This window comes from Vulpes lagopus, chromosome 1, assembly GCF_018345385.1.
Source record: "Vulpes lagopus strain Blue_001 chromosome 1, ASM1834538v1, whole genome shotgun sequence".
NCBI classification, from domain to species: domain Eukaryota; kingdom Metazoa; phylum Chordata; class Mammalia; order Carnivora; family Canidae; genus Vulpes; species Vulpes lagopus.
This window is the reverse complement of record NC_054824.1, coordinates 113,559,835-113,587,188: the sequence shown is the minus strand read 5'-3', so window position 1 is coordinate 113,587,188 and position 27,354 is coordinate 113,559,835. Positions and strand designations below refer to the sequence as shown.

Sequence of the window (27,354 nt, the reverse complement as noted above, 5' to 3'; positions counted from 1 at the left end):
TGTCAGAGACACTGAAATGGCTTTTGACACAGACTTCAGTGTCAATCTATTCAACACAACACAAAATTCCCCATGTCTCTGCAGAAGAATTTGCTTTTATGGTTAAGTGAGGACTTAGCAAGGGTCAGAGAGGAAGCAAAATTACACAGTGTCTACAGTACACCCAACCCTGGGAGCCCAAGGCTCCCTTCAGGAGGTTCAACAGAAGGTCTTATTAAGGGGGCCTGGGAGGCTCAGTCAGTTAAGCATCTGCTTTGGGCTCAGGTCATGATCCCGGGGGCCTGGGATTGAGCCCTGCGTTGGGCTCCCTGCTCGGCGGGGAGTCTGCTTCTCCCTCTACTCCTCCCCCTTGCTCGTGGCTCTCTCTTTCTCTCTCATGGCCTCAATCAATCAATCAATAAAATCTTTAAAATCTTATTAATCCATTGCTGGGGAACATACAGAGAAATGTCTGACTATTGGTCATACCCTCATAGATACAGCGCTTTGTTTTTGATGCCCTTTCATATTAATTCTCCTTGACCCAGTTAGCTACTACTTTGAGAGGTAAAAAATGCCTGCCACCTGACAGGTGAGGAAACCAAGGCTCACAGTCTGGATGCTTCAGCCACATCAGGCAGCGGGTTTGCAGCTGGGCTTAAAGCCAGTTCTCGCAGCTCTCCTTCTAGCAACACCCTTCACAGAGCCATACAGCCAGTCAGCTCCGTGGGCGGTGTGGAGTCTCGAAGAAAACCTGAGCTGTAACTCTCATTTACCAGCTGTGTGACCTGGACAAGTGACTTGTCCTGTGTCTCAGCCGTCTGAACAGTAAGTAAAATAGTTAACCACAATCCTTTAGATGGAAAAGAGGGTCAATAAACATGGATGTGTTCTAATATGGAAAGTGAGTGCCCGATGAATCTGTTACTATCCTTTCCACTACCATGGGGTGCATATTAAGGAAACAACTATTAGTTGATACCACTGCTAAGAATTTTTTTTTTTTAGAGAGTGTCTTTTTCAAGGATGTAGAATAAAAATGAGGCAAAGTATATGAATGAAAACTGGGTGAAAAAAAATTTTTAAAGCCTCATCTTCATAAAGACAAATAGAAGAAAATAAAAGGCTATCAGGTTAGCTACCTTTAAAATAACTCAGGAATCTTGCCTTCTATTTTTTTAGTTTAGTTTCCAGTTTCTTTAGATACTTGTTATTTTATTATTTATTTTCTTATGATTATTTTATAATCTGATTTTCTGCACATCAGATCCACTGAAGTCTGAGCACTCAGACTGAAGGAAATAGCATAAATAGCATCATCTAAAATTATTCAAGGAAAGAAAACACATCAATAAAGAAAAACACAAGAAAACAGTGAATGAGGGAGAACCATGTAAATAACAGAAGGAACTGTTGTCTCTGCTAATAAATAAAGTCTATGACATAAATGGTACAGGATGTACCCCCACAAAGCAACAGTAACTATAGCAACAAGAAGAGATGCAATGTACTTAGAATGACTCAACCAAATACCTAACTGATATACAGGTATATTTCAGGTACATTTTCTTTCTTTTTTTTTTTCAGGTATATTTTCATATGGTACCGAAGTAATATATGCCCCTTATTTATGTAAAATTGTTCATTTTAACAGCTATTCCTTTAATTTATAAACAAAAATTCCTCATGTCTCTCAACTTATATAATAGGTCAGCATGACTTTTGAGAAAACCGCCCAAGTGTACAGGGATCAGGAACAAAACTCTCATTTTCTACTTCTCAGAAGTAATTTTTAGGCCCAAAAAATTTTAGTTTAGAAATATACCATGATGACTGTCCAATGATATAATTAAGAATCATTCACATATATTCAAGATCCCAAATCCTGATTCTCTATTTAGACACAAGGTGTTTGGCTCCACTGTTTACATCTTCTCTCTCCACAATCATGGAATGTCAAAACATCAGCATTGTCCAGGTAGAAAAACCCTGGACAACATTTGGGTAAAGGGCTTTTAAGAAAAGGAATTCCACTGCCTCATTCCCCCAACTCCTCCAGCATCTTGAACATTCTCTCTTCTCTAACCTTTCTCCTGTATCCTTTAGAACAGGCCCTCAACTCTTATTGAGTATATCCTTATGGGGTATAAATCCCAAGTTTAGAAAACTTTTTCTTATAAAACAAACTTGTTCTCTTCAAAAAGACTGTGTATCTCAGTGCAGGTTTGTTTCAAATCCTTAGTACCTGTCACCAAAGCAAAAAAGTGCCTCACAACACCAGCTTGTTGGAGAGATTTAGGGTCTTTCTTTCTTTGATCCCCAATATATTTGAAAGGCAAAGCCTCTTTGCTAAAGCCTGAGAATATTTCCCTTTGGCACTAAAATTAGAGATGAAAGAGACAAGACCGTAAATGCCCTGAGAGACTAGCAAAGAAAAGCTTTGCTTTGGGGGCATCCATTCTACCACAAGTCATGCGATTCTTACATATTCACAGAATCTAAGAAGGGAGTATCCACATCCTTCAAATCTGACACTAGGAAGAAGGCAAAGTTATTAGAATTCCCCCATCACCTTGCCTGGAATGACGAGCCTAGAATCTAAGAACCTAGGAATCCCATTTCGGCCCTGGAGAAAAGAATATGGTGGTGTTGGAAAACAAGCTGTGATTCTATTCCAGAAAAAAAGTCCTATTTTCTCTGGACTCAGAGATAACCGTCTCTGGGTTGTCCCACTTTTCAAACTCTGGACTGTAAACAGGTGGAGGCTCCTCAGCTTGATAATTGGTGTCTGCTCACTCTCCCCTAACAATGTTCAAGGGATCAGCTAAGCATGCAGGCTGGAGAGACTGGGATAGGTACGTAAGCTGTATTCTCCTATCACCAGAGACGGTGTCAGTGTGGAGAAGAGGATGTGTCAGAGGCAGATTCCAGTTTGAGAGGGCTATTTCTGGAATTCAAGGAAGCGTATGGCATGGCTGCCCACACTGCACCACACTTGGTGCTATGGAATTGAGTTTTCAGAGTTGTCATCCCTTCAAGCCTTATAACTAAAAATAAGTATCTACTTATTAAAGCAGATTTCTTTTTATTCAAACTTTTTTTATTCTTGCACTATAACTTTTCTCCACATTTGAATTTTCAAAATATTTTGTCAATAATGCTCATGTGGGGATCCCTGGGTGGCGCAGCGGTTTGGCGCCTGCCTTTGGCCCAGGGCGCGATCCTGGAGACCCGGGATCGAGTCCCACGTCGGGCTCCCGGTGCATGGAGCCTGCTTCTCCCTCCGCCTGTGCCTCTGCCTCTCTCTCTCTCTCTGTGACTATCATAAATAAATAAAAAAAAGAAAAAAAAATAATGCTCATGTGTTCAAAATCCATAAACTATAAACCATATCTAGATTCCATCAAAACTATACTGGCTTTCTCATTTTTCATGTGCCTCTGGAACTTGACAGGGAGAATTTTCTCAAAAAGAAGGGTGAAGAGAATTTTTGGAAAGACAATACAGAACATATTAAAAAACAAGCTTAAAAAAAAAAAAAAGCTCGAAATATCCTAGAAAGAAGGCTAAGAGGCATCCAGACCCTTCCATTTACTTCCAAGAATTTTCTTCCTGCTTTCAGTCTCATTGGCGGCTATGCTGAAGCTACCAGCAGGCTCAAGAGTGTAGGTGTTTCAGAGCATCTTGCAGAGAAACAAACTCATCATTCAAATCTCAGCACCTCCAAAATCTCTATCTCAACATCTCTAATCTCAGCTGGTCTCCAAATTGGGACTCAGTGCTCTGAGCAAAGTTAAGCTTTAAGCAAAGTTAAGGCTTTAAGCAGAGTTAAGGCTAACAGATCTCCTGTTTAATGAGAAACTTTTGTTACATTCAATTCTACCTTGAAAGCCCTTATTATTATTTTGTGACATCTAAAGAAAGTAGCAGACTGCCTGCAGGAGAGTATTATCAAGAACAGAGGCTGTATCAATGCTTCAAAAGAACCAGTGCATCCTGTATTTTGTCTTACAGCACTACAGATGTTTGTGATGGCTGTCAACAACTTTCTAGACTGAAATTGTGAATATTCATCACGTATGCCTATTATGCCATCAGTTTCCTTTCACTTGTCAGAATGTTCCCCTTGACTTCATTGTGGGTACCAAGCTCCTGTCTTTAGAATCACCTTGCAGCCACCTGCAGACAGTTTCCCACCTCTCCCCACTGACTCCAGCTTGGTCATTCCTTTATCTGGCCCACATCACACTAAGTATTGCAGAGTCATTACAGAAATACTAAGTACTACAATCACATTTTTAAAAATATTAATGTTTTATGTTTTAGAGCAGTTTGGGGTTTACAGTAAAGTTAAACAGAAAGTACAGAGGGTTCCACCGGTCCCCCTCTCTCCCCAACCCCTCAGAGTTCCCTATTAATATGGGAACTATTAGCATCTTGCAGTAGTATAGTATGCATCCTACCAGTGATAAACCGATATTGATACATTATCATTAGGGACTAAAGTCTATAGTTTACAGTAGGATCCAGTCTGTGTTACACGGCGCCATGGGTTCTAACAAATGTATAATGCCATGCATTGATCATTATGGTGGATAGTTTCATGCAGAATAGATACACCTTCCTGAAAGCCTGTGCGTTCTATGTATTCATCTCTCCTTGCTCTCTTCCACCCTAAACTCCTAAAAACTACTGATTATTTTTGTTTCTATAGTTCTGCCTTTTATAGAACATTCTAGAGCTGAAATCATGGAGTATACAGGTTTTTTTTTTTTTCAGATTGGCTTCTTTCACTGAGCAATACACCTTTTTAAACTCATTTCTTTTTAATGTTGAATAATATTCACTGTATGGATGTATAAAGTTTGTTTATCCATTCACTTACTGAAGGATACCGGGGTCGTTTTCAGCTTCTAGTTATTAGGAATAAAGCCTCTATAAGCGTTTCTGTGTAGGTTTCTGTGTGAACATGAGTTTCAAACTCATTCGGATAAATACCTAGGAGCAGGAATGCTGGACAGCATGGTAATTCTGTGTTTAGTTTTCAGAAAAAAACTGCCAGACTCTTCCAAAGTGGCCATACTGTTTTGTGTTCTCACCAGCACTGAATGACAGGCCCTGTTGCTCCACACCCTCACTGGTTTGGGGAATTTTAGCCATTCGAACAGGTGTACAGGGTATTGAACTGTTGTCATCTGCGGTTCCCTGATGACATACATGTTGAACATCTCTTCATGTGCTCATTTGCCATCTGTGTCTGCTGAAGTGTCTGTTCATATCTTTGCCCTCTTAAAAAGTGGACTGTCTTCTTATGGTTAATTTTTAACAGTTCTTTTATATTTTGGATACAAGTCTTTTATCAGATATATGTTTTCCAAATATTTTCTTCCAGTCTGTGGCTTGTCTTTTCATTTGCTTGACAGTGTCTTTCACAGAACAGAAGTTTTTAGTTTTAATGGAATCCAACTTCTCGTGTTTCTCTTTTATGGATTGTGCCTTTGGTGTTGTATTTGAGAACTCACTGCCAAACACAAGGTCATCTAGATTTTCTCCTACATTGTCTTCTACAAGTTTTACTGTGTTATGTCTTACATTTATATCTTGATCCATTTAGCATTTTTTGCACTTGTGTCTTTTTTGTTTGTTTGTTTTCTTTCTCTCTCTCTCTCTCTCTCTCTCTCCCTTCTCTGATTTTATTTATTTATTTTTAAGGATTTTATTTATTTATTCATGAGAGACACAGAGAGAGGCAGAGAGGGAGAGGCAGGCTTCCTGCAGGGAGCCCAATGTGGGACTCGATCCCAGGACCCTGGGATCATGCCCTGAGCCAAAGGCAGACACTCAACAACTGAGCCACCCAGGCATCCCTCCATTCTCTGATTTTAATAGAATATTTTACATAATTTGATTTCTCTCCTTTCTTAGCTTATTAATTATACTTTCTTTAAAATTTCATTCATTTCACTTATCCATAAGTTAGAATCACCCCATAAATTGGTGTTATGATCATTTTGAAAAGCACTTGAACAAACTGTGATCAGTTAAGAATATGAAAAATAGGATATTTTAATCCTACCTACCTCATTTGCTCCTTTTCTTAATGCCCTTTCTTTATATAGGTCTGACTTTCTGACCCATATAATTTTCTTTTTCTCTGAAGAACTTCTTTTGACATTTCTTTCAAGGCAGGTCTACTGGTGATAAATCCCCTCAGCTTGTTTGTCTGAGAAAGCCTTTATTCCTCTTTCACTTTTGAACGATAAACTCCCTGTGTTCAGAACTGTTGGTTGTGTTTTTTTTCCCCCTTTTAACACTTTAAATATTTCACTCTACTCTCCTTTCGCTTAGATGGTTTCTGAAGCAAATCCAAGGTAATTTTTTTTTTTTAAGATTTATTTATTTATTTATTTGAGAGAGAGAGAGAGAGAGAGAGAGAGCGCGTGAGTGAGCATGAGTAGAGAAGGATGAGGGGCAGAGGGAGAAACAGACTCCCTGCTGAGCCGGGAGCCCGATGTAGGGCTTACTCCTGGGACTCTGGGTTCATGACCTGAGCCCAAGGCAGATATTGTGGGACCCAGGAAATTTAACAAAAATCCCCTACCCCTGGACAAGCAGAGCAGGACTAACTCAGTTTTGTGCTGCACCCGCCACCTCCTGTATGACCCCCACATGACCTGCTTATTGCTTAAGGCGCTGCCCCACCCTAGTCAAGCCGCTGGGCACACCCTAATCGGAAATGGGCTCATAACAATGTAACCCCAACTTGTGCCCGCCAAAACTGGGCGCCGATTCTGACCAAAGTAATAGGCCAGCTCACATGGATACTATAGGGCCACCTCCTGTGGACCGACATGACTGTGCAACTCTCTGTGTATCCCATTGGCCACTGGCCCCTATAAAGCTGCTATGCCTCTTAGTCTCGGGGTCCAAGTCCCTGCTCCGCTGTGTCAGGTACACTTGGACCCAGGCTCCAGCTTGTAAATAAACCCTCGTGTGTTTGCATCGGTGTCGGCTCCTTGGTGGTTTCTCGGATTGGCAATCTTGGGCACAACAATATTTAACCGACTGAACCACCCAGGTGCCCATCCAATGTAATTCCTATCACTTCTCTATAGGTAAGGTGTTTTTCTCTATGCCTTCTTTGAAGATTTTCTGTTTTTAATTTTTTTTTTGTTTGAATATGATATACCTACGTGTAGAACTTTTCATATTCATCCTCTTTAGTGTTTTTGTGCTTCCTGGATCTGGTGTTTGGTGTCTGTCATTAATTTTGGAAAATTTTGAGCAATTACTAATTCAAATATTTCTTTTGCTCCTGTTGATCTTTCTTCAAATCTTCCCATTACATGTATTTAACTCTTTATAATGGTTCCTCAGTTTGGATATTTTGTAGCATCTTTTTCATTTTCTTATTTGCTTTTCAATTTGGGAAGTTCTACTGACATCACTTCAAGCCCACTGATCCTTTCATTGGCCACAAACCATGATGAGCCTGTCCCAAGCATTTTTCATTTCTCTTACAGTGTTTTTTATTTCTAGCATCTCCTGTTGATTCTCTTTTAGAGTTTTCACCTCTCTGCCTATATTACCTCTCTATTCTTGCATGTTGTCTTTTTTTTTTTTCCAATAGAGTTATCATAGTTCTATAATTACATAGCTATATCATGATTAAATCCCCATCTCGATAATCCAAAATGTCCGCGATATCTGAGCCTGGTTCTGATGCTTGTTTCATCTCTTTGGTCTGTGGTGGGTTTGTTTTGCCTTTTTAGCATGCTTTGTAATTGCTGTTGAAAGCCTGACATGATGTATCAGATAATAGGAACTTGGGTAAAAGGTCTTTTGTGTGAGATTTTATGTTAAAATGGCTAACAGTTGGGCTGCTCAGTGTTTGGTTTATCTGTAGAATGTCAGGCTTCAACTTCTTCCAGTGTCCTGTTTCCTTCTCTATTGTCTTTGGGTTTCCCTAGAAACTCCTTAAACAGTCTGTGTCTCAGGTTCTCTGTTATAAACCTACTGTTACTATATTGGAGTCCTACCGATGTGGTGGTCAAAGTACAGATGGGAGAAGTGGTCTAGAGTCTTATGGTTAAAACTAGGGTGGGTTTTTTTTTTTTTTTTTTGACTTTTGTTTTGTTTTGTTAATGGGCTTAAGTCTCTGTGGCTTTAAGAAGTTTCCTAGCCTTTTCATTTTCCCTTTCATTCTGTGAGACACATAGCTGGAGGGGATTGGAGCGGTTTAACTGCCTTTCCTCCAGGGCATAACAAGTAAAATTGGTAAAACAGTTTCCCTTGAGTGCAGGACCTCCACTCTTTGATGTGTCTGAAAGACTTGTTGCTTTTCAGTTTGTTCAGCTTCTTTCTTGTGAGGATGAGAGGGATGACTTACACATCAGAATTAAACCAACAGTTTGCTTTTTATCTGAGATGACTCCCATGGACAATGTCAGAAGTCTGTGGCAGAGTCACCTCTTCCCTCAGTTCCCTGTGAGAGCAAAGCCACAGGGCATGAAGCCCAAGAAGGCCCTTAAAATTCAGTGTATATACAGCTCATAGCATAAGTCAGTTTTCTAAATAATATATTACTCAAAGTGTAACCACTGATAATTTTCTGTTTCTATCCTTTACCTAAACTAAAAATGGAGGAATGTATTTTCACCAATTTTAAAGGCCATGTTAGTGGTAGTCTCTAACCTAATGAAGAAATTATGCAGTAAACATGAAAATCACAGAGCACTTCCAAACTGAGCAATCCGTGTCTATGGAGTTGCAACACAGCTGGTCTGAAGTGAGACAGATGCTTGGACAGACAGAACACTAATTTGAAACATGAGCCTCAAAAAACCACCTCTTCAGAACCAAAAACCCAGTGCTGCTCCAAATATCAATTTGCTATTAAGCTCCCTCTCTCAGACACTCTGCTGCATGCTCCAGCATAAGTAGTAACAACTTATTCCTTCAGTGGTAGTTAAAGATGTGCTACAAAACCAAAAGCACTAACTCTAGGCCTTCACAGCAACTTGCACTATAATTCCATGAATTAAAAATTCCTGGTAAATAAACACACAGAGGCTGTGCTGAAGGCTTTTTAATGTGTGTGTAAAACCAGTGAGTTTCGTAACTTTGAGCCTCCTTCTACAGAGAACTAAGTGAAATAAAATATGTCTGAGAAGATTTATGTCTTTTAAACCTATGAGTAAGCCCACAAGTTATGGTTTTCTGGTATACTGCTTAATCCTTCATTTTCATTTTTGGCTCCCTAGTTGTGGTTTCCCAACTTCCTGTTTCTCTGATGCTATGTATCTCCTTACTCTGATTTTCTTCAGTCTCTCCAGACTTTGACTTTCTAATGATACCGCAGCAGTGGCTTTCCTCCACTGTATTCAGATCTCTCTGGTACAAGGCAGCACCTGCAAATCTAGGTATGAAGGGAGTCTTGGACACACACATAATATCATCGATGGTAGAGCTTGTAAGTTTCAAGCATATGACAGAACTTCCTATATGAAGACTATTCAAATTAGTACAAAAATAAGACAGGTTATTTTTTAAATGTTATTGAAACAATTCAGGAATACAATAAGCTAGACTATTACATTAAACCTTACATAAAAATCTGGGGTAACTGGGTGACAGGCACTAAGGAGGGCACCTCATGGGATGAGTACTCGGTGTTATACTATATGTTGGAAAATTGAATTTAAATAAAAAAATAATTTTTAAAAGCCTTACATAAGAATCAATTCCATATAGAGTACAGACGTAAATGTTAAAAAGATGAGACCACAGATTTTCTAATACAATATGTACTCCTATGACCTTAATGTTGGAATAAGGATGAAATTAAAACTAGAAACCATGAAAGAAAAAAGTGATAAACCTGAAAATTCATATTTAATTTAGTTAAAAAAATGAAAAAAGCATTCAAGGTAGGAGCACAAGATGGGAGTATATACAAAAATTATTAAGATCTATAACAATGAATAATTGGTATCCATAATACATTAAGCCAGCTTTAAATCTGCAATAATGACATAAGCAAGAATAAAATGGACAAAGGGCAAGAATAAGTAATAGTCATTATGTGCAAGGGTAGAGTAAAGTAATTATAATTACTCTCTTTTGTTGTTAGGAGAGTATATGGATATGTACACTTTAAAGGTAGGTTGACAGTAACACTCATAATTTATAATGTGCAACTTTTGATTAAACAATTTCACTTTCAGATATTAATCCTTAAAAATATTCCCACAAATGCCCACATATAATTGTATGAGTATTTACTGTGTGTGGGTTTTAAATGTAAAGGCTGAAAAAAATAAAAATGTTAATAAATGAGCATTAAATTAAATAAATTATGGTAGAATCACCCAGTGAAATTTTGTGGCTGTTAAGGAAGAATATGGCAGGAATTCTACCCCCAGTTATGATGGAGTAGCTTTAGGAGACCAACCTTCTTACAAAGGATGACAAGAAAAGCGGGCCCACAGATGATTCAGATTAGAATTATGAGACACAGAATTAATAACTATGACTAATATGTTTAAGAAATTAGATGGCAAAATAAAGAACTTTACTCAAAAATTATAATCTATTTTAAAAATCATAATGTGTTGGGATGCCTGGTGGTTCAGTTAGCTAAGTGACTCCTGATTTTGGTTAATGGTCTCAGTCAGGATCATGGGATTGAGCTCTACATCAGGCTCTATGCTCAGCAGGGAATTTGCTTGAGATTCTCTCTCTTCCTCTCCCCTTCCCCCCTGTGCTCTCTCTTTCTCTTGCTCAAATAAGTAAATAAATAATCATAATATGAAAAAAATAATCATAATATGGAAATTCCAGAACTGAAATATGCAGTTAACTAAAAATTCTTCGGGGAGAGCAGTTTGGAAGCTGTTGAAGAGAGCATTATTGATCTTAAGGAAGGTTAGTGGGAAAAAAATCCAAACTAAAGCATATAGTTCAAAGAGGAAAGAAAACACAGAAAATAGCATGTAGGACATATAAACAAGAAATAGTGTAATATATTTATAGGTAGACTCTTAAAAGAAGAGAAGGAAGAGAATGGAGCATAAGCAGTATTAAAGAGATAGCAGTCAAGAAAAATTTCAAAGTAATAAAAGTCATAGGTATACCCACAGGCTTAAGAAGCACTATGAAAAAAAAAAAATAAAGAAAAAAGAAAAAGAAAAAAAGAAGCACTATGAATCCCCCAAAGACAGAGGCCTACATCTGGGCACTACATAATAAAACTTCTGAAACCCAAAGACAACAAAAATATCTAAGTAGCCAGAGACAATAAGATACACTCCCAACACACATTCCTTTCGAAGGAGACACAATAAAACCTCAAATGACTTCTCGAGGAAAACCATGGAAGTTAGAAGACAATGAGACATCATCTTTAAAACCTGAATAAGAGGATCCCTGGGTGCCTCAGTGGTATAGCGCCAGCCTTTGGGCCAGGGCGTGATCCTGGAGTCCCCCGCTCCTGGCGTGGAGCCTGCTTGCTTCTCTCTCTGCTTGTATCTCTGACCCCCCCTACCCATGTGTGTCTGTCATGAATATATAAATAAAAAAATTAAAAAATAACCTCAATAAAAATTAACTGCCAATCTAGAATTGTATAACCAGTATAAATATTCTTCAAAACTTAAGGCAAAAGAAGGACATTGATGGACAAAAAAAATCATAGCCACTCATAGCCATCAGAAATACAAGAAGGAGCCTTTCACAGAGGAAAAATGATCCTATAAAAAGATGGATACTAAATCAACATTAAAATTAATGTTATCTACTAAAACAATATTAAAAATGCACAACAACAAGGTAACATATAGGGGAAAATGGTATGATGAAATAAATTCTTGGTTAATAAAATAAAGCAAGAAATATAAAAATAAACATGACACTATTAAGAAAAATAGAGAACAATTATTAAAGTGATTGATACAAACCCAAAGTAATAGTAAAAATATTACATATAAATGTATTAAATACTCCAATTAAAAGACTACTACAGCCAGTTTGATATCAAAGTAAATATCACATATCACTTGCAAGAGACATACTGAAATATAAACACACAGATGAGGATATAAAAGGATGGCAAGACTAACACTAACCATCACTAACCATCCAAATGCTAACTAGAAAAAACTGATGAGCTACATTAATACCAGACAGAGTAGACTTTAGGGAAAGATGTACTAGAAGAAATAAAGATACATTTCAAAATGATAAAAGGAATGAGACCATATAATGTTTGTCTTTCTCCTATTGACTTATTTCACTCAGCATAATACCCTCCAGTTCCATCCACATCAAAGCAAATGGTGGTTATTTGTCGTTTCTAATGGCTGAGTAATATTCCATTCATTCATTTGGGGAATATAAAAAATAGTGAAAGGGAATAAAGGGGAAAGGAGAAAAAATAAGTGAGAAATATCAGAAAGGGAGACAGAATATGAAAGACTCCCAATTCTGGGAAACGAACTAGGGGTGGTGGAAGGGGAGGTGGGCAGGGGGTGGGGGTGACTGGGTGACGGGCACTGAGGTGGGCACTTGACGGGGTGAACACTGGGTGCTATTCTATATGTTGGCAAATTGAACACCAATAAAAAATAAATTTATTTTAAAAATGATAAAAGGGGAAATTGATCAGGAATATATAATAATTCTTAGTTTATAAAAGCCTAATAATATAGTATGAAAAAATATATATAGTAAAAGGAAAAATCATAAATTTCACAATAGAATAGTGATTTAACACATTTCTTTCAGGAACAAACAGAAGAAAAAAAAGCAGAAAAATCAAGCAGACAAAAAAAAATAGTATCAGTAAAAGTAAAGATCTAATAACATGATTAACAAACTCATTGTTCAGAATATGTTTTCTGACCACAGTAGAATAAAGCTAGAAGTCAATAAATAAAAGATAATAAAATCCACAACTATTTGTAAGTGAAGTATTACATATCAACCTATAGATAAAATGATTCACAGTGTAAATGAGAAAATATTTTGAGTTAAATGATTATGAAATTTGACAAATCAAAAAAATTTAATGTAGAAAAGTGAGTGATGCTTAGATTAATACTAATAGCTTTAAGTGCATATATTAAAAATAAAATGATCTAGGTAGTCATTTAAAGAAGTTAAACAATAGTAATAAATCACAAAAAATTGAAAGCAAGAAAATTGAAATATAATCATAGAGTAAAGGAGAAAACAAATGCACAGTAGAAAAAAATCAACATAGTCCAAGTAAAACATTTAAAAAATCTAAATATCTATTAAGGAAATTGAATCTATAATTAAAATTCTTCCCATTAAAGGAGAGAAAATGAGTGGGAAAAATCAGAGAGGGTGACTAAGCATGAGAGACTCCTAACTCTGGGAAACAAACAGGAGGTAGTGGAAAGGGAGTTGGGTGAGGGGGATGGAGTGACTGGGTGACGGGCACTGAGGGGGGGCCTTGATGGGATGAGCACTGGGTGTTATACTATATGTTGGCAAATTGAACTCCAATAAAAAAATACACACAAAAAAATTCTTCCCATTAAAAAAGTCCAGGCTCAGAAAGTCTTCCTGGTGAATTTTGTCTAAATAGTTATGAAAGAAATGACACTATTCTTACTTACATAAACTCTTTGTGAGAATGGAAAAAGAGTACATAACTTCCCAATTCATTTTATGAGGTCATCATACTCTTCGTACCAAACCATAATGAGGTCTTTACAAGAAAGAAAATTCACAGACCAACTTCTTTTATGAACATATTTGAAAAAGTCCTTTATAAAATATAAGAAGTTCTCACTCAGCATGGCAGTTAGACTGTAAAAATGATTGTGCAAGCTGAAAGTGAGCTAAATACAAGATGGGCTTAATAAGCAGTGAGGAAAACTGATTTCCCCATGACCTTTACAAATTTGATTTCTCTATGACCTTTACAAATATTCAAAATAGTAAAAATCTTTTACTGTCAATTATAATTATAAAAGAGAAATTAAAAAAAATAGTAGCAATATTGTTAGTACACTGTGATTGAAAACATTAAAAACACTGAGAGTTTTTTCTTTCTAAAAAACTTATCAAGAGTTGAGTAGTGTTGACTTTCCTCTTGTCCTATACTTATAATGTAGAGCAAGCATCTTCTCTATGCTTTGGTAAATTATCAAACTCCTTTCCAAGTTTGGATCTGCTTCCAACATTTTATCTTTTCCATCTACAATGCTGTAAAATCTCTCTGAGTTCCCTTAATGTGAAGGAATTTTTTTTCCTTCCAATATCACTTCCTACAGGACATACTCACCTAGTTTGTCCCAACCATCTTCTCATTTATATCAGAGAGTGTTTTCACTGAGTTCCTCTGGCAGCACAGTTAGAATCTCTCAAATGGGGGCAGTGCCAGCATCTCCATGGTTGGCTTTTTATATAAATCTGTTGACATTTGATTAGAATTTCACTTCTAATATTATCACTTTTTTTTTTTTTTTTACTGTACTTTCATATATGTTGGCCAATACTCTTTGGAGTACCCACTTTTATAAAACAACACATGTGTTTATCACTGGGAGCAAGTAAGCAACAAAACCACATTCACTGCTGTCAGTATGTGAACTGAATAACAGATGTGCTGGGACCAATCACTGACAGACTGTGAAAGAAGAGACATCACTGGTCACTGATCATTGCGCAGATCTGTTAGGTAGTGATTTGTGGACAAGGGCTGGTACTTGGTGTAATGGCCCACAGTTAATACACTGTGTAACTGAAATCTGAATTGTGTTGTTAGGGGACTGGAATTATTTAATGAAACCATGGTAACTGAAATTCACTGCATATTCAGTAAGGTGGAGTCTACCTGCATTGGTAAAGAAATATTGGTTCTATGTTTTGATCTGGGTGCTGATACATGAATATTCATTTATTGAAATTTATTGAGTATTACATATATAATTTACACAAATTTTTCCAAAAATATGATAAACTTTAAGACGAAATTTCCTTAAGAATCATTATAACTCATCACATTAACAGAATAAAGAGAAAAACCATGTGATCATCCAAATAGATGCTGAAAAAACATTAGATAAAATTTAACACCTATTCATAAAAATAAAAACACAAACTAAAAGAGGAGGTAGTTTTCTCAATCTATTAAAAACATTACAAAAAACTGTAGCAAACCTCATACTTAATAGTAAACTTCTGAAAGCTTTCCTCCTGAAAGATCTGAAAGATGACTTCCTATCATTTATCTATTCAACATTATACTGTAGGTCCTAGCTGAGAGAAACTGCCCAACATTATTGAAAACTACTAAAGGATGCCTAATTAAATGGAAGGATGTACCATGCTCATGAATTAGAGAATGCCAATTCACCTGAAATTGATCTATACATTCACTGCAATTCCAGTCAAAATCAGGGTATGCTGTTTGGGGTGTGTGTGTGTGTGTGTGTGTGTGTGTGTGTGTGAGTAGATAAGCTCTTTAGATATGCAAAGGAACAAGAATAGCCAGGCAATCTCAGAGAAAAAGAAAAGAAAATGGGAAGAGTGGCATTTTGGCTATCAGGATTTATTATATAAAGTTAAAAAATTATAATAATTAAATCAGTAAGGTACTGGCATGAGAATAGACAAGCCAAAGGAATAGAACACAATCCAGAAATAGACGCATACAAACACAGTCACTTGATTTATGATAAGCAATAGGGGAAAAGGTGTTTTTTTACTAAATGGTACTGGGTCAACTGAATATTCATATAAAAAGTTAATATTGGCTCCTATGTTATGCCATTTATACGAAATCAGCTGCAGGTGTATTGTAGATCTAAATATAGATTTTAATCTGAAAGATCAAACAATAAAGTTTCTAGAATAAAAAACAGAATATCTTCATGAACATGTAATAGGCAAAAGTTTTTAAATAGGACACTAGAAGTGCTAACCAAAATGGAAAGGATTAATGTACTCTATTAAATCTTGGACTTTCTATTTATCACAAGGCACCATTAAGAGAGTGAAATGGCAAATCATAGACTGGAGAAGATACCTGCAATATATCTAACCAACAATGGATTTGTTTACAGACATCAAGAACTCTTATATATCAATAAGAAAATGACAATCTAAAACACAAATGGGAAAGATATTTCACAAAAGAGGATATTCAAATAGCCAGTAAACACGAAAATGTGTTCAAGCCAATTAGGCCTCAGGGAAATGCAAAATTAAAAGCATAATTAAACAGTACTGCAGACCCAAATAAACGGCTAAAATTAGGGACTGACAAGCATTAACCTGCTAGCAAGGATGTGGAGTACTTGCAGTTTCCAAGCTGTGCTGGCAAGAATGTACTGGTGCAAAGACTTTGTAAAAATATTTGATACCAGCTCCTAAATGTAAACCCATTCAATTACCCAGAAATTTCCCTCTTCAGTATGTACCCTACAGAAATGCATACACATATCCACGAAATCACATACAAGAATGTCCCTAATAGCACCACTGCTGAGTGGGCAAAACTGAAAGCAACCAATATTAAAATGGACAAATTGTGGCACCTTCATAAAATTGAATAATATGCCATTCTGAGAATAAGCAAACAAGCAAACCATGATTTGAGTGAAATTCACGAATGCAATGTTAGCAAAGAGTCAAACATAAAATAATATATATTGTGTGATTTCAGTTATAAAATGATCAAAACAGGGCCAAAGCAGCTAATAGTGACAGAAATCAGAAGAGGGATTGTCCTGCCAGGAGGTGATAATTGAACACCATGAGGGGGGGGGCTTCCACTCAGATTCTATTTCTTGACCCACCCAGTGGTTAAATTTGTGTAATCTCTTGACCTTGTCTAAAATTATTACTTAAAAAATAAGAAAAAGAAACTAGCCAGTGAATATGCACTGACTTATTAGAAAGAGAGCCATGATCTATCAGCAACTAGAGAAAAAAAGTCAATGGTAGTTCATCAAATATGATTTTATAATGGTAACAAAACCAAAAGATGAATTATTATATCGAAAATTAGTCTGTAAGGGATTATTAACAATGTTTATCTTTGTCATGCTTATCTCTTGTGTTTTTTGCTTTATGAAATTTTTGCATTTTTTTAAGATTTTTTTTAAAGATTTATTTATTTATTGATGATAGACAGAGAGAGAGAGAGAGAGGCAGAGACACAGGAGGAGGGAGAAGCAGGCTCCATGCAGGAGCCTGACGTGGGACTTGATCACGCCCTGGGCTGCAGGCGGTGCTAAACTGCTGCACCACTGGGGCTGCCCAAATTTTTGCATTTTTAAAAAGGTGAGCCTTAGTTACACATTTGGAAACAAAAATAGTAAAGAGTTAAAATAAAAGCTTTCTAGCTGAACATTCCACAATACCAAAGATGTCTCCTGGGGTAGAGCTATGCGGTGGCCTTGATAGTGACATGCATCTATGGTACCAAATAGTTGAGTTTTAGCTGCTCTGGGTCTGGGCTCTCTAAGTGGGCAAAAGGGCAGATCACTAAAATGAGCAGGTCTCTGACACTTAATGGAAAACGTACTTTAATTAGCTTCACTCCACCTGTATTCAAAGGAGATTTTGTGCAGTTCTCTGTGGGACACTCACTGAGCAACAGTAAAAACCTGAAGGGCCACCACACAGATGCTCAACTCAATTCCAGAGAAGGGATGTGGTGCAGCACATATGGCAATGATATCTTCATGCATTGTTTTACACAACAAAAGGCAGAATAGAGAACTACCATTTGCCATGTCTCATGTGCAAAACTCAGTATGCTTTACCTGTAAACCTATAGATTAGTAAGACAAATTAACTTCTGTCAATTTTACTACTACAGACATCTTTTTAGTTAATCATGTTTCCCTCAACAAATTTATAGAGGTACTTAAATATTTCTACCATCCAATATTACTTTTATACATTATTATTGTAAAAGGAAGAATGTTGTATCCCTAAGAAGTATCCTTGAAAATTATAGGTAGTTTTTTTATTATATATCTGCCAAGAATATCTATTGTGAGTAAAATTTAGAAAACAAAGATGTTTACAAGTAAAAATTGAAAATACGCCCAGGATATGAAAAACACAAGCTGCCATGTGCTTGTGTACATATGTACACACAATCCTTAAATATAAAAAATGTAACATCTGCCCTCATAGAAGCCTAGAACAAATTTTAGCCCATTTTCCTTTAAAAAAAAATGCTCCTGATGAATTAAGAAGGTATTTATTCAATCTATACTCAACAGCAAGAGTAAGAATTTGGAATTTATGCTCTGATTTACAGGCAAAAAAATAAAAGAAAATATTAAATAATCATTCAATGTCATGATCACACCCTCAACTCTTCCTCTCCTGCAACAGTTTTCATTCAAAGCAACTTCCTCTCTTTTTTCTCTATAAAGTAACATTCCTCTCCTTTGTTTTTGGGATTTGCCATTTGCTGGTGGTTTTATCTTAGATTGCTTGTCCCTAACTGAAATTCTTTGCTCTTCCCAAATAAACTCATTTTGCTGGTAAAATAACTGGCTGTTTTATTTTTAAGGTTGACATAACAGACCTTTCAAAAGCGATGCAGAAAAGAATAAGTATACACTGAACAAGCTAAAAGAGATTTCATCTTTCACATTATGCAAATGCATTTTGCTAGTGATATCTTCTATTTTTATAAGGATGATCCTCATTACTACTTTTACTATGTGAATTACAAAATTGTGTATCTGTTTTAACAGGAACATATACATAATTACTCTGCGAAGATAGTTTCAGAAGTGTCAAAATATGAATTAAAACACTGACACTTTTTAAGGGCTCCTTATATGGTTCCAAAACACATGTTGTTTACAGTAAGGAGGCTTGGTAAAATGGATTAGAACATTTGTATGGAGCAGTTTCTAAAATATCAGTAATTTATTTTATTTAAAGCAATGTTCAGACCTGATGATGTTACACAGAATTCTTCTGGTTAGGGAGAAATGTGTGGATGCACCATGAAACCAAAGAAACTTAACTGCCTTCCATTTTCTGTGGAAAAGATTCCTCCTCCCTTCGTGACTGAGATGAAATCAAGAGTTGTTCCAATCACAAGCTGAGTTTGGTCCCTGCCTGAAGTGAACAGGTTAGCTTTGCTCAGAGATGTCATGGTTCTTTTTGTTCGGTGGCTGCCAACCATATTCTTTTTTCCTTAAGAAAAGTGTAATGGGTAATAATCCTATCGGAGATGAGTGCAGTGCTACAAAGTTGTGCTAATTTGTTGCACTTTTTGGCCAAGTCAGCAGAAAACCCACTGGATTTTCTTTTCCTCTGGAAGAGGAACAGGGCTCCTGTGTCTGTTCTGGGAGATATTAACATGCAAAAGTATGATGGCAGAAGACACAGGACACTAATATAAGTTACCAATGTTTTCATCTGATAAAATAAAAATGATTACACTTAGTGAACACATCTAAGGGGAAGCTTATTCCTTAGCTTGCTGCAATATGACCTCAAAATTATAGATGAGATTCTGTCTATATTGAACCGTAACTGGAAAGAAACAGAATTAAATGAAAACATGCAATTCTTTTTCCTACACTCCAATAATCCTTCAGCTTTCAGTGTTAAGTTTAAACAAAACTTTTCCTCCAACAACCTTCTTGCCCATCTTAGTAATGAGATACATTTCCCAGTCCCCCGCACCCCCAGACTATAAAAAGGCCATGAGACACTTCCAGTTTCCCTCCTTCATGTTCAGCAGATGGCAGAGATTCCACCACAGAGACCTCTACCTCAACAGGTTTTGGTTTGTCCTATCATGAGTGAGGACCACAGAAATTACAGTCTAGTCCTGTCACTTTAAAAATGAGAAAATCAAGGTTGGATGGAGAAGTAGTGGAACCTATCTGTCTGTAGGGTTGAGATTAGAACACAAATCTTTTCCTCTCATCAAGCTCTATTCCACTCTCACCTACAGGAATGATAAAGTCAACCCAGCAAACAAATACGACATTCTTGACAACAAAAAGCATAGTCTGTGTTTTTCCTTTGTTTTTACCTCTGAAGAGATTATCCAAGTCAATATCTTCTTTTCCTTTGATTTTCAAACACTTTGCCTGCTGTACAAGCCTGGGCAAAGAACAGAAATAAAATCTAGATTCATTATCCTGTGAGGTAGGAATAAATCATGATAGCAGCACAAATTTAAATAGAAACCACACAGTAAACAATAGTGAATTAGCAGGTATTTTGCTGCAGAGACTTGTTACAATTTTTCTTCAGTTGAAGATTTTAAAAACATATTTTCTTCAAAAATGCTAACTTTGAAACCTGCAACTTGAAAGTTCTCCCTCATTCTGTTACAGCAAAAAGTTTCTAAAATTCTCTGGAGAATAATCTCTACAGATTCTGAGGAGGCGCTATCAGGGATGATAGGAGTAGTATGATAGTAAGTGGGTAAATAGTAATTGCTACTGATGATTTTAGCTCTTATTTTAATCAGAAAATTATATACATTGTGCTTAAACAACTGTATAAAGTAATTTAGTTACACAGTTGAATGTCAGAGAATTAATTAACTTTTAAAATGCTCCCATATGCGGTAAGGACTAATTTTGTAACTCTTCCATCATACAACTTGATTAAAACTTGAGGCTCTTGGAATATGTAAGTTTGTAATGAGTATGGAAGTTTTTAAAATGAAACTTTTCGGTGTTGCTAATTACCTAGTAATTAATTTTATGTAGAGACCTTAAGATGCTTGATTAATTTATCCATATATGAATTTATGATTTTAATAAAAATTATAATAGCTTGTTTTGCAAATGCATTTTCCTATTGCACTTGTACAGCAGCACTCTCATTTCATCCTCTCTGACAAGCTTCTGAGTACTGTTTCAATTTCTGTTTTAGATGAGGATACCGATTCAATCACCAAAGCCTTACAAAGAAACCTAAGTGACTTGTACATAATTGGAGGTAATTTTATCTGTATATTCTATAAACATATATATCATGATAAAAACAAATTCTATTTATCAGTTAGCTTTTTTCCCCTTACATTAGACATTTTTTAACCAAAAATGCAAGAAACGGAGAAAGAATTTCTTTTGAAATCCCATGTTGGACCTTAAAAGGAAGCCCTACATGGCTACTGTGGCATAGTCTAGCTCCAGGCAGTGAAGCTATGATCTAGTGTGGATACCAGCACGCTCAGTGGAGAAAACTGCATCCAGGCTATAGGCTGCTACCCCAGAGTTCATTTTTAAATTCTATAGGTCTCAGCTTCCCAACCTGCAAAATGGAGACTGGATTTGCCTTACAGGGTTCATTCTAAACCATCAGAGAAACATTATATTATAAAATAATCTACAAGCTTTTATTCAGCATGGACATGCATAAAAATGTGAGGAATAATTTCATTAATTTTATATGCTTAATTTTCATTATACTCTGGATATATACAGATCATCATGATTTATTTACATCCTTGTAGGAAATAATATTAACAATACAGGGTTTAAATTGAAGCAGTGAGCATCTGGTGGAGAGAGCTGGTCAACATGGAATGCTGGAGGCACAACATGTGCACTAAATAGCATGATGCAGTCATTTCTCAAAGTAGAAGATGAAAAAAAGAACAATTTAGTCTGCTTATGTATTTTGGAAAATATTTGTTTGGGTATATTCCCCCAAACTTTACAGATTTGATGAAACTGAGTTGATTTTTAAATCATCTTAAAGCATCCCTCTACAACAGATTCTGATGAAGATCTTGATTCTATCTTAAAAATTTGAAAAATAGAAGCTGGTGTGCTTTATATAACTTCGATGGGGATTTTAAAAAGCAATTTAAAAATAAATCAAATAAATTTACTGAGTAGCTTTAAAAGAATTCCAGGCACTGCCACTAACCACAGATACATTTCAGTGCAGTTTGCTTTCAAAATTATTACATCACTAGGGAGATACACCAAGTCAAACACTGTAATCAGTTCAGGCTCGTTAACATTTCCTGAGTGAGACAGGTACCTTCTAAGGACTCCTAGACTCTTCACTTTGTTTACCCTCTTTTCATTTTCACAAAACCACTATAAGGCAGAGAGGTATTGTGCCCTTGATATAAGTAAAGAAACTGAGACTCAGAGATACTAAACCACTCGCCCATCTTGGGCACACAGTGAGTCAATGCGGAAGCCAGAACACAAACTCAAGTCTGCAGATTCTAAATCCAGGTTTCCCCTTACTCTGCGCGTCACTGTCCATGCTTGCTGAGCATTTCCAGAAGGCATCAAGAATGAGATGTCATAGGCACAGCAAAAGAAAGGGATGCTCCTGGCCGCTGGAGGGAGAGATGGTCTGGATCTGGGCTAGTGGGGAACTCTGTGGAGAATGCAGTCGGGTCTGGTTCGGAAAGAAGGGAGATGTGCAGGACTGATGGGCTTATAAAGCTCTAGAAAATCAGGATGGGATAAAAGCAGAAACTGCCGTAGACTGGGCATAAGCAAAATGAGAGGGACAGTGTTTGCGGACATGAAGAAGCTAATCAACCTATTGGGCTGAAGTACCTGCTCTGTGCAAGGAAAGGAGGGATCGAAGGTGAGGATAAAAGAATCAGCCAGAGCCAAGCTGTGGAGAGCCTTACTCACTGCTCTCAAGTGTCTGGACTTCATCTTGCTGGCAGAGAAAAAAAGCGATTGAAGTGTTGCATCTTGAAAGAATCTACTGCATACAGGCAACAGAAATGTTTGGTGATGATTAGGCCAGCAATGTGCCAAAAATTAATTATTTGTTTGTATTTTAGTTAAAAAGGCAATACCACTGAAATCTCTGGGTATTATTTTTCACCAGTAACTCTGCCTGGACCTTGGCCTATACCTTTCATCATAGTTCCAGCCACTCCAAACAATCTTCAGAATCTTTTATTAATGCTATTGCTGTTGCAGCAGCAAGTGTCAGGCTAAATGTGTGTCTGTGTACCCTCAATTCACCACACAGGAAAGCATATGACTTAGGGGATTACTGCTTCTGTTGGTGAGACCTGCCCCTGTCATTTCATAGTCTCTGCTATCCCATTGGTTTTCCACTTACCTTACCCTTAGGATTTTGCTACTTCCTGTTGGAAAAGGGGGCTGCATGCTCTCTGACCCCCCTTTCTATGCTTCTGCTACATTTAATAAGGCAAGTTAGTGGCTACTGTTTTTCTGGGCTCAGGAAATGCTGGGCCCTGAGCTAGATGCCTAACATGAAGGAGGTAACATTAATCTAATATCTCAGTCACACAGTAAGTAGAAGAGCCAACATGGAAAAATCAGAATTTGGAGTTAAGTCAGGTTAGTCTAAATGTAGCTAGACACTCTCTAGAACAGGAGTTGCAAACAGCAGCCCAAGAGTCAAATCCTGCCCCTTGCCTATTCCTGTGAATGAAATTTTAGTAGAATACAGCCATGCTCATTCATTACTTACTGTCCACAGTTGCTTTCACACAGGAGTGGTCAAGCTGAGTAGCTATAGCAGAGATCTTAAGGCTGGCAGAGCTTAAAGTATTTACTATGTGGCCCTTTCGAGAAACAGTTTGCTGACTCTTGTTCTAGCAGTAAAGGAAAAGGTTCCTAAACCCAAAAATATACATATGATATGTGATAGTTTTATATTACTACCTTTTCTCAAAACTGCCTTAATAACTGTAGTTAGTTATTACTTAGAATAGGGCTTCACAGGCAAATATTGAGCTCTACTTTTTATTTTTTAGGCAAATTGCCAGGTCCAATCAATATTTCTTTGAGCTTTTCCCACATATGGCTATTACATTCAGCCAAAATGGTATCTGCCACCAAGAGGCTCATAATCTACCAGAGGATAAAGATGTGTGTAGTGCCAACTTTCGCACAAAGTAGATTGAGAAAACGGCTACACAAATGATGAGAAACTGCTTTGTGGGAGGGGATTTTCTGCTTAAAAGTTCAGAAAGAAAGCTTTCAGGGAGAAAGGAGTCTGTGTAGGCCTCAAAGCAGAGGGAGAAGGCAGAGGGAGAAGCAGGCTTCCTGCAGGAAGCCTGATGTGGGACTCAATCCCAGGACCCTGGGATCAGGCCTGAGTCAAAGGCAGAGACACTCAACCACTGAGCCACCCAGGCATCCCCTACGTATGCAATCTTTGTTCTGTGTGTGTATGTGTGTGTACACTTGTTTATATGTGTGTTTGTATATGTGAATTTATAGTAAAGCAAAATAAATAAAAAACCTGTAAGACTCTAGAAATCTAAGGGCAAATTCATAAAGTATGTTTAGTTTATAAATAAAATATAATTCAGCTTTTAAAAATACTGCATTATAAACCATCAACAAATGACACACATATGAAAATGTTAATTGTACCATTATTTAAAGAGGAAAAATACTGTAGACGAGATCAATAGGGGAGTTAACTGAATAAATTAAGGTATGTCCACAATATGAAATATGATACAGTTATTTAAAGTTATTTAAAACAATGCATTGGGGGCATCTGGGTGGCTCAGTCAGTTAAGCTTCTGCCTCCAGCTCAGATCATGATCTCAGGGTCCTGGGTTTGAGATCTGTGTCAGGATCCCTGCTCAGTGGGAAGCCTGCTTCCTCCTCTCCCTCTGCTACTCCTCCTGCTGTGCTCTTTCTCTTTCTCTCTCGCTCTCTCTCCCTCTCTGTCAAATAAATGAATAAAATCTTTTAAAAAATTAAATAAAAAAACAATGCACTGGATCCATTTGTATTAATATGAAAAATTACCCATGATATATTGCTAAATAAATAAAAGATATTTTTAAGCTAGTATCTTTTATTGTCAGACTTTCTTTAAACCAACAAACAATGGTTTTATATGGCAGTCCATAAGAGATTAGGCAAATTTGTTTTTTCTTTGTGGGTAGACTTAGTTACTTAAGTCTTTACAACTTTTCCATGTAAAAATAAAAGTCCAAGACCAGATTATTTTTCTTTGGGCCATAAATACTGACTTATTTACAGGTGCCTTGCTCAGAGTACATTTTATTAAAACTTCAGTGTTTAATGTTAGGGTCCTTGAAAACTTCACTCACATGTTAATCTGTCAGGAATGTGGCCTCTTTCCCCTACATTCAACATGACTATATCCTAACCTATCCAGAGTAATACAAGCTAACCTTGAAAGAAACATTAACACAAAATTACTGTAATATTTTTTAAAAGACTGAATGTATATCTGAATATCCATATGTGTACATAAATACAGAAAAAGTATAAAAGAGAACATGATCACACAAGTAACCTCAAGACGCACCTCAGAGCTGAAGAGTAGGGAGTGATAAATTACATTTTAAAAATTTCTTTATTACCTGAATTACTGCAGTGGGAATTTTATTATATTTTTACAAGTCTGTAAGTTATGTTATTTGACCAGAGAAAGTCTGAGTATCACTATTTTTTTAATTTTTAGTTTTTTTTCTTTTTACTGATCTATATTTTCTAATTTTCCTATAATACACAAGAAGGCACACGTACAAATGCTTTAGTTATGAGGAAAAAAATCATGTTAACTGTACCAATTTTACTATTTGCAATGAACGGGGAATGACTGTTTTAAAGTCGGATCAATTGTGTAGATGAGAAAAAATGCCCACTGGTGCTTGGGCAACAAAATTATGTTTTTCTGGTGTGCAGGAACACCAATATTCCTTTACGCAAGGAACCATGGAGATTTTAGTACACGCTGTTCTGTAGCATTTAATTAATAAGAGCCTGGGCCAAGGCAGGATTCGAGAAATCCAGAGATCCACAATAAATTATAAAATGCCTGTGAGAACCAGCTTAGAGAAAAATGTTTAAATATCTTTTAAAGGCATACATTGAGTATTTTATAACATTTTGAGAGAAGTGCAAATTTGTTTACAAACCATCAGACTATAATGAAGGTGCCAAAGGAACCAAGGCAAGAGGGATCCAATGAGGGCCAAGTCCTTTTACCCCAGCACTGTTACTGTCTACACTCCTGAGCTGATCTTGGCACGACTCACTTCATTTTCAATTTGCAAAATATTCAACAGAACCACCTCCCTCTTTTTTCCCTAATAGCATGGATCTGTGTATGGTCTCTAGGAGGTTAAGATAGGTAATTGCTGGAAACATTTTAAGTGTTGCCCATTCACTGCCTTGTTACTTCTTTCATGGCACTTAACCACAGTCTATGATTTTCTCCTCATTTATGGTTTACTTTTGTTTGCTCTCCTCTATTGCCTCTACCTGACAATATGCTCCCAGCAGCGATGGGGCAGTTTTGTTCACTGCCATATCCTAGTGCCTACCACACTACTCAGCCACAGCAGACGTTCCACATGTATTTGCTGATGTAATGAGTGAATCAACATGCCTCCTGCCAAGTCATCCTTCCTGAGTTCAAGTCCTCATCCTGACACTTCGCTAGCTTGGGCCATTTTCTTACCACCCAGTAAAAGCTTACTGAGGTCAAGGATTTTAGTCTGTTTTGTTTTCTTCTAGCTATCACTAGAGTTTGAAATATTACTTTTCTAAGTATTAGTTCAAAGGATAAATGTTGAAATAATGAAGGATTAAATATGTCCAATTTCAGGCTATGGCTACAGTCAGGATCTTGATTCTGCAAGATTAAATGCCATTCAGGTATTTATATGCCATAAGCCAGTTCTATTCTAACCTAATCTTAATTCTAGAGGAGGAGGAGGTATGGAATAGGAGCCAAGCAATGACCCAGGAGTCAGAGTGCTTAAAGTGGCTATTCATGACAGTGTCAAGGAAACTTAATTCTTTGGCTCTGATAACCTTATTTCTCTGTTGAAGAAGTAGGACTAGACAATCATTGAGTCCCTTCCCATTGCAAAACCCCAGGACTGTCATACTCTGTCAGAGGTCCCTCAGAGTGTGCCTGGAAAGTGTAGAGAGTGAGGGAGTTTGTCTGGATGGTGATGGGTTTTCTGTCCAGCCATAACTTCTACAAAAGGCTTCTTGAGTGCACAGGAAAAATCCTGATGTTTGACCACTGCTCACTTGATTAAGGGGTATAATTAAGTTCCAGATGCAGAGGAATAGCTCATAATAAATAAAGGTCTAAATTTTGATTTTGGTGCAAAGATGTATTGTATATACACAAGCAGAATTGGCCCAGTTGCAAGACTTTACTATCAACAATTTTAATAAAAATGGAAAAAGATACTGATAGTCTCTATTACATGCCAGGCCCAGTTCTATTTTCTATATACCTATATTCAAGATTTAAGCCTTGTATATTATATTCATTTCACAGGTGAAAAAATTGAACACACTAATTATTGCATACTAATGAACACACCCAAACCAGTCAACTTAGATTTACTAAGAACCTAGAATATGACCA

The 27,354-nt window shown here is 36.8% G+C and overlaps 1 protein-coding gene across 6 annotated transcripts in view; it reads right to left on the bottom strand.

Annotated features, from left to right (window-relative positions):
• The window catches only part of L3MBTL4 (L3MBTL histone methyl-lysine binding protein 4), a 459,873-nt gene that overhangs the window by 94,787 nt on the left and 337,732 nt on the right, over window positions 1-27,354 (bottom strand). For all 6 annotated transcript variants that reach the window (XM_041724323.1, XM_041724314.1, XM_041724342.1 and 3 more), the window contains one exon: window positions 20,036-20,106. In XM_041724323.1, coding sequence (XP_041580257.1) covers window positions 20,036-20,106 — 71 coding nt within the window. The remainder of the gene's footprint in view (window positions 1-20,035; window positions 20,107-27,354) is intronic.